Consider the following 8274-nt stretch of genomic DNA (forward strand, 5'->3'; position numbering starts at 1 on the left):
GGGCTCATTGATTTCACATTGCAACAAAGAAACAAACCCTACAACGAGTGTTAACTTTTCCAAACTCAAAAAGAAAAACATAGCAGTAGTGGCAGAATCTCCAATATGTAGCGTTATCTTTCGGTGGTGACCTGATGCGTTGTGAGCGCGGATCCGACACGCTGTGGGCAAGTGTGTGGTGAAGCTTGTTGCTAGCCGCCTAGTAACTAGCACGCGTGGTGTGGCACTACACCAGTGATGTAGTTCTTCAGTGTAACAATGTTAATAATAACAATGTCGCTGTAGCTTGGTTAATATGCAGGTCAAATTTTTTTTCAGAAGGCTTTATAGGTGGAATAGTTGCATCCCATTAAGTGCATTCTTAACCGTGTCTTATAAACCGTTTTATAGCTTTAGAATGCAAAGAAAAAAGACATGTTCAAGTTTCACATAAGGATTGTGGATAGGCTTTTTTTTAAGTGCAGTTTTCCTTTAAAACCTTACCTGAGCTCCTCCCCTGATAGCTTCATGCACTTCCAAGGTCCAGAACATTTGTGAGGTACAAATCACCACCTGACCGGGCCACTCTTTGACCCACTGGTTGCGTGGCGTTTCAGCATAGGCCTGTCAAAACAGCTAATTTCCATTATTTCCTACCTATACTCAATATAAACACAAAAGCAGCACTTTTTTGCTCCAACTTTTCATGAATAGAAGTAAACTGTGTAAGAATACCCTATGTAGTAGGCAAACAAAAAGTGTGACTTGCAAATCCATAAGAGACATATCAATATTCCAGATTACTGTATCAATATTCAGATTAATGTGGCATATGTGGTCCTTGGAGTGCCCACAATAAACACACCCTACACAAGGGATGTCCAAACATTTTCCACCGAGGGCCGCATACTGAAAAGTCAAAGGTTGCGGGGTTCACTTTGATAATCGTGTGTATATTTTTTTGATTTAGAAAAGGTACAGTAAAAGGTACAGTATTACAGGCAAAGCTTTATTTGTTAACAGTGTCAATATTAAAGCTAGTGCCTTTAGCTCTGAGGGAGTTTTTTTTGTTTAATTATATTTCTACTAGGTGCTGCACCCAATAAAAAAACATGACAAGAAGAACTTTTGTCTCCATCTGTGAGTACCTTTCTCCATGCCTCGACAAACGAATACGAAGGCATTTGAAAAAGTCGGAATTGTACTGTTCACACAAACAACAACAAAAAAATCGGACTTGGCCTGCCGCGTGAACGTAGCCTGGGGTGCAAAGCATTAGCTCGGCTAACTAGCTCCAAACCAAGCCCCTCTCTTGAGACTAAGAATATCGCGGTACGTATCAGCCTTCGTCCAAACTCGGCACACCTTCCCCCGACTTGAGCCATCGGCCAGAGGAAGGGGAGTAATGTCATCTACATATTCAGCCTTGAGGACACACAGGGTCTCTTTGGTTCCTCCATATGTAGTACCTCCACCTAGTGTTTCAACTAAGAAGTATAAAACATTTAAGCACATATTGTGCGTGGGCCATAGTCAATTATGTTTTTAAACTTTGATATGGCCAGTTAAAATGAAGTAGTTTGGACACCACTGCCCTATACTAAATGCATTTTAGAAAGTTAAAGTTGATAAAATGACCAGATTAACACTTCTGGCATCAGTGGGATTGCATACATTTTAGCAGAGGCTTTAATTTTGACCAGTCCACAGCACACCCGTACAATAATTCCCTCTTAACAATGTTATTAAATAATTGTTATATTAGAAATCTTAATTGTGTGTTCAGTTCCGTTTATGAAAAGTATCCAATTTATTATAAACTTGGCCAATGTACATCCATGCATACAAGGAACTTCCTTGTGTAGTTTTTAAACAAATCTCTGACCAGAGAAGTGATCTCACCGTCCTGGAGCGGTCCACTACATCCCTGACACTGCGAATCATCCATTCTTCCACTTGCACCAGCCACTTCTCCACTGATCCTTTGGCCTCAGCTGTGGAGATGAGTTGAATTAGCGCAACACGCTCTCCTTCACTGCTGTACATGGCCTGGATAAAAACAGTCAGTATTTATCAACCGGCTGTATGCTGCTGCTATGTGACAACTGCACTGCGTGAATGCCTACCTGGATATCAAGATTTGGTAGGAAGTCTAGTTTGGCAATACCCTCAAAGCACTTCCTCAGATGGGGTTGTACACGCAGTGGATCCTTGGTCTCAGAAAGAATTTCCAGCATTTCATCATTGGACAGAAAGAAGAACCTGGAAGCAAAGCAACAATTATTAACATCTGGGATAAAACATATGTAGAACGACAAATAGAAATGAAATTCTCTTGTTCACCTTGGAAAAAAGAGACGCTTTTTCTCCAGATAGTCATTTAGTCCCTTCATGATGGTCTCCAAGTGGCAGTTGGACTCTATTAGTTTCTCTAGTAGGTTAGGCATTGACGTCGCCTGAAGAATCTGGTAGTAGGATTACAAGGCAGAGAATTTCAAACTTGTTGTCATCAATAGACCACACAGAAGAGACAGATCACAGGCTTATCACAAATGATGTTGAAAGCCACCTTTGAGTCCTTAACACAGTGCCGCATGACATCCTTCCAAGTTTTGTCAACCATTTGGAAGAGTCTTCCTTCTTCTGGAATTTGCTGCATAATGTCCTGAGAAGAAAAGATGGGCTCAAGGTAGAGCCACTGAGCCTGCACCTTTAGCCACTCATCAATGGTTTCCTGAATGCGAAGAAGACGCTCCTCCCAAACCTAAATCACAAAGCAGTGTAACATTTTTGGTGAAAGCCATTCACAATAATTTTACATCATTGCACATCTAGTCTTGATACCAATACCAACTTCAAACTAACCCTGATCTCATTTTCAAGAGGCTTGATGAATGGTGAATTCCTCATTGTCTGGGTTTTCACAATCTGATCATCAAGCATTGCCTGAATTTCATCCAAAGAAGTCAGGATGGACACACCAGTGTCTCTGTATAGCTGATGCTGGAGAGAAACACCATCCCAAACAGTGACCATGGTTTGCATGGCCTTCTCCATGGAAAATTCCTATAAGATGCATAAAAGGATTTGTTTTATTAAATTATATTTATCATTTAAGGTATTTATTTTCATCACCAGTGATAGAAACCAAAACCCCAGGAATGTAAATTATTACCTTACTAGCAGCGGCACTGATTGACTCAAACTGTTCCACATAAGGGTTCAAGTTTTGTTTGAGAATTTTGCGTAGTGTTGTACCCGCATCAGGAGTGATGTCATATCCAACTATGTCTGACATTTGCTTCCAGTGGCGATCTCTGATTCCCGGATTACACAGGACTATTAATAAAGGAATATACTCCTATCAACAAAAGCACAATGATTTAGAGTGAGCAAACAAAAACATGGAATCATACTCATGGGCACATTTTTTTAAGGCTAGCCAACATTTGATACCTTAAACTCTTTGACCTGCTCTAGTACAGTGGAACACAAGACAACTGTAGGACTCTCTTCTTTGACTTCTTCTTCACCACGTCGTCGTCTAGCTGACCCGGTTGGCTTCTTTTTTTCCTGTTCAGCCTTGCTCTTTTTCTGTAGGAAATACTTCAGCATCTTGAAGATCTCCCTGTAGAACTCATCCACTTTTACCTCCATTCCCTCACCATCCAGTCCCAGAAAAGAACCATCCATCCAGCTGTTCACAGAGAAGATAATGTAAGTCTTAAGTGCAACTGATATAAATACATCACAAAATTAATACATCTAATATCAGACCTGCTCTCTGTGCGTTGCCACTTCAGTATGAACCCAAACAACTTCTGGTATGGCTCAATATTCTGTCTGATGAGCTCAACTTCTGGGTAATATGACTGATCCCATTCATGAAAAACTTCATCTTTGTGAATGTCTTCAATTGACTCCTCGGCCTCTTGGAGAAGGGTCTGAACTGTTTTGACGTCGCCCATATACTGTCCAACAAAAAAACAACATTAAATATTACACTAGTATAGTACAGCCCAAAATAACAGTCAGTGCAGAAATTAAAATTCATTATTTTAGTGCAAGTTATTAACTCTGCTGTAATGCTACAGCAGCAATGTCTAAATATAATCTAGAACTAAGATTAGATTGTTCTTCTCGTGTACTAGCTTCAACACCTTGGCTCCTGGTAAAATGCTGAATTTAAAGTCCTTCTCCTCACATGTAATGCTATAAGTATTCAAGAGCTATTATATCTTAAAGAGCTAAAATGCTTTATCATTGCACTACTACAACATTGCGCCAAACACACACACGCTAACAACTACGGAAATTTAGAAATTCGGTCACACTTTACAAAAGAGTACACAAAAATACAGTAGTTACTGAGGAACTAATGAAGGACAAATGAAAGGACTAAGGCACATAAATTTAAGAGTAATTAGTAGAACTAATGAGGAACTAATGAGTAGAGTAGTTACTGAGGAACTAAGGCACATACATTTAGAGTAATTACTGATGAACTAATGAAGAACTAATGAGTAACTAATGAGTAGTGGTTAGGGTTAAGGTTAGGTAGGTTCGTTCTTCATTAACTACTGCAATTTTGTGTACCTTATTGTAAAGTGTTACGAGAAATTCACTAAGCAGTTGCAAAAGCAACTTGCAATTGTTTTAGGACTGCAGGAGGAAGTTGGACAAAACTCATACACAAAAAGACCCCAAATCCCAGGCCAGGTCTTCATGCTGTGAGACACTGGTGCAGCCAACATCTCAACTGAGGTCCAATCTGGCTACCAGTTCATAATTCATGAGTTAGCTGTTTTCCATTTCTTTAACAGCAGAAAAAGCTTTTGTTTGCATCCTTCTTTGTTGTATTAATGAACATTTCCTACATTGTTCTTTTAGGGGTTAATTAACATAATAACAAGAGTAATGTTTTCCTGTGAGCACAAATGATGCAATATACCTGCTGCATCATATTAAGCTCAGAGCAGTGGGGGAACTCATCAACCCTACGTTGCAGCTTGACGAGATGTACCGATACTCTTTCTCTTTTAGCAAGCATCTCCTTTTCCCCTTTCTTCTTGGCATCTTGAAAAACCTAACAAAAATATCCAAGTCTTGATCATACTTGAAAACAACACAACCATGATAAACATGTAGGTTCAGATGCGCGCGTTACCTCATCGCTGAGTTCAAAAACCTCTCCAATTTTCAATGGCCACAGAAAGACAGTTGAATTGAGTTCTAGATCTTCAGGTTCAAATATGTGGACATCTAGGAGGTAACTAAGTCGGCTGTAGGCTTTCTGTCACAGCACGAGAGCAACTGATGTTGATGGTGCTTTTGTGAGTGCAAAAACAATTACACAGTATGTGTGACAGTAATATGTACAGTTTAAGCAAAAACACTACCATTATTCTGTCCTTAAGAAGTGCGATACCCTTTGTCTTAGTTAATTCAATGTATTCAATCATGTTGGCCATGTCGTCTGTAGTCTCTGGTACTTTCAAGGCATTTTCTCGGATGGTTTCAAAATCACAGCAGATCCTTTCAATAGACACAAAACATTCAAAATGCAATAACAGGGTCTTTTCCAACATTGTTTTAAAATATAAAAACGACACTCACTGTAGATTTTGCTCAGTGTGTTTGATTTTCATTTTGTTGATAAGTATTTTAGCCCAGGCGTTAGATTTATGAGCCAGTCCCTGATTTAGCTCCTCACAATCTAATTGGACCATTGCAAAGTGAGCTTTTGTTGGGAGGTTGCCAATCTTCCTTGACAAGTCACGGAACTCATCCACTTGCTGTAAACAACAATCAGATCACACACTGACAGTCATCACAAAAAAGTGGATGAGAAACGTTTTAAATCACACAGTAAAAATGTCATTACTGACCTGAATATATTCAGCAAATGAATGGGTTTCTTCTACAAACGTCTCAACTCGAGTCTGAGCAGTTCCATTGACTAACCAGTCATAGCTGTCAACTACAGTATAATAGTGTATTACAAAAACATGCTCTAAAATAATCGGTTGGATGATAACATTCTTACATTACCATAATTCTGGAAATATTTATCTGGTCCTTTTAGATTGTCACGCACAGTTGCTTTCACAGTGAAATGAGCCCAAGCAAGCGTGTGATCAGGGGTCTTAGCATCCACAAATGCAGATGTGGATTCTGCCAGCCAGGAATGGACTGTCTGCACTTTCTGTGGATCAAATCCACATATTTCTAATTCATCTCTAAATGCACTTTAAGATTATGAAAAGAACTTGCTTGAAAAGAATGGGCATAAGATGTAAGATGTTACGTGATCTTACCTGCAGTGTATTTGTGATGGCATTAAGGATTTCAAAAACATCTGCTTCTAGTTGCTGTAAGGTGGGGCTTATTTCCATCTTTTCTTCATTTAACGTCAGTGCCATTCGAAAAATGGGCAAGAAGTGGTGGTTGCTTGGCTCAAATGGGTAGACAAACTCCTCTACACTCCTCTGGAGGAGGGATTTCAACTAGGAATTTAGAAAAACCAAACAGCAAAGAGACCATGTAAGTGAGGAAAATAACAAACCAAACCAACACTAAAGAGTACTGGATTATATATGTAAGACAACTCCACCTGATTGGAGATGAGGGTGCATGCGCAGTCAAAGAAGGAATCCAGGGATTCTTCTTTAACTGACCCCAATGTTTTCGGACTTGTTAATAAATTGATGACTTTAGGGAACCAAGTATTCATGATGCTCTGTTCTGTTGTCTCACATTCTATTGCCAGGTCTTTCTGCAACACCTTGGAATCAACAGGTCCCAAAGCCCTGAACCATGATGATACACAACTTTGTTCAATCTTGACAAGAGACATGGCCACAGGTACTTGATCATTTATGTTTTTTTGCATTGAGAGTTTTTTCTACATACCTATATCCTGAAAGATCCACCAAAACCATTGATGAAAAGGTTGTGTAGCCAATATCCCAAATAGTTTGCATAATGGGATGTAGAACGTGCAAATTTTCCTTCATCAGGTTCCGGTTTGTGATAAAGCTCTCATTTCGTGTTTGGGAAAATTCAAGAATGCTACAAAATATAATTTTATATTTGGGTCAATGTACAGAGGGTGAATCATATGTGTGATTAAACTCACTCTCGTGGAAGAGGTGTATGTGTTTCTGAGGTAGTTTCTTCACACTCTGGATCCTTTAGGAATGTCTCCACTTAAACAAATACATAAAATGTAATCATACATATATATACTTGTAGATGATGTACAGTACACACTCAGATCATTGTCAATACCTGTGTGCTTGACGATTACGTCATGAAAGTTGTCAGTGACTTCGTTGAGGAGCTCCTGCAGGATTTTGTTTTTCTGAGTGCTGTCTTTAAGTTCGGGAGGGATTTTGGAATCAATGGACTTCAACCACTGCTGAGGGATTGGAATGACTGGCCGGCTTTCTACACACTGCTTCAGGAATGTGTAGTTCATCTGCAAAAGTGGTCCTAATAAAATAGGGTAGTTCTATTTTTGAACTAAACAAATTCACTTAAAACAGTAAACTCACCCTTTGTTTCCTATCCTCACTTTGCATCTGTAAGGCACGTATTGGCACGTATTACATTATGTTGCTGAAACACATTTGCATGAATGAGCTCTCATAGTTATTAAATGGGAGACATGCCCTACAGTAGAAGGGAACTGAGGCTCCGGTGACGGGCTGCGCACAACTCTGCCCTTCTCTTTGTTCTGCCTGTAAGCCTCGACTGCTTGGGAGACAGCCATGGCGCTGCCACTTTGCAGGAAACCAATTGGCCTGCACAATGATCAAAAGTCTGAGTATATGCTTGGGATTGTTATTGATATGACTCAATACCGACTGTTGAGGTGAAAACATACATTGGTAAATGGAGTCGCTGTTGTTGCACTTTCTTCCATCGTTGCTCCAGAATTTTATTGTGAGACGTCTGTTGCTGTTTATCGACAAATAAATATTCACATCATCGCAGTTATAACTGTCTCAAGGAGTGATTTAAACCAATGCCACAGTCAATTTGTCACAAGTGTATTTTTAAAGATTAAATATAAAGATACTAAATAAAATATAAAGTAACTTATCTTATTAGGAATGACTGGCCTATACGTTAGTATATTTGGCTCACAATGAAAATGATTAACTTTCCCAATACATATAAAGAATACCTATGTTTACTATACACAGAAAAGTGTATGCTGTCAGAATAAGTATTGCATTGCAACTACACTATGTACTACTTAATAAAATGTAAAATATAATTGTGTATATT

At 39.1% G+C, this 8274-nt stretch overlaps 1 protein-coding gene across 1 annotated transcript in view; it reads right to left on the reverse strand.

Annotated features, from left to right (window-relative positions):
• LOC129180446 (dynein axonemal heavy chain 7-like) overlaps positions 1-2915 on the reverse strand; it is a 32778-nt gene extending 29863 nt beyond the window's left edge. The window contains exons 1-6 of the mRNA XM_054774938.1: positions 2845-2915; positions 2549-2743; positions 2323-2444; positions 2106-2241; positions 1882-2028; positions 484-603 (exon numbers count right to left, since the gene is read on the reverse strand). Coding sequence (XP_054630913.1) covers positions 484-603; positions 1882-2028; positions 2106-2241; positions 2323-2444; positions 2549-2743; positions 2845-2889 — 765 coding nt within the window. The 5' untranslated portion in view covers positions 2890-2915. The remainder of the gene's footprint in view (positions 1-483; positions 604-1881; positions 2029-2105; positions 2242-2322; positions 2445-2548; positions 2744-2844) is intronic.
• Between the last annotated feature and the right edge of the window lie 5359 nt (positions 2916-8274).

The sequence above is a fragment of the Dunckerocampus dactyliophorus genome, chromosome 1 (assembly GCF_027744805.1).
Source record: "Dunckerocampus dactyliophorus isolate RoL2022-P2 chromosome 1, RoL_Ddac_1.1, whole genome shotgun sequence".
Lineage (NCBI taxonomy): Eukaryota > Metazoa > Chordata > Actinopteri > Syngnathiformes > Syngnathidae > Dunckerocampus > Dunckerocampus dactyliophorus.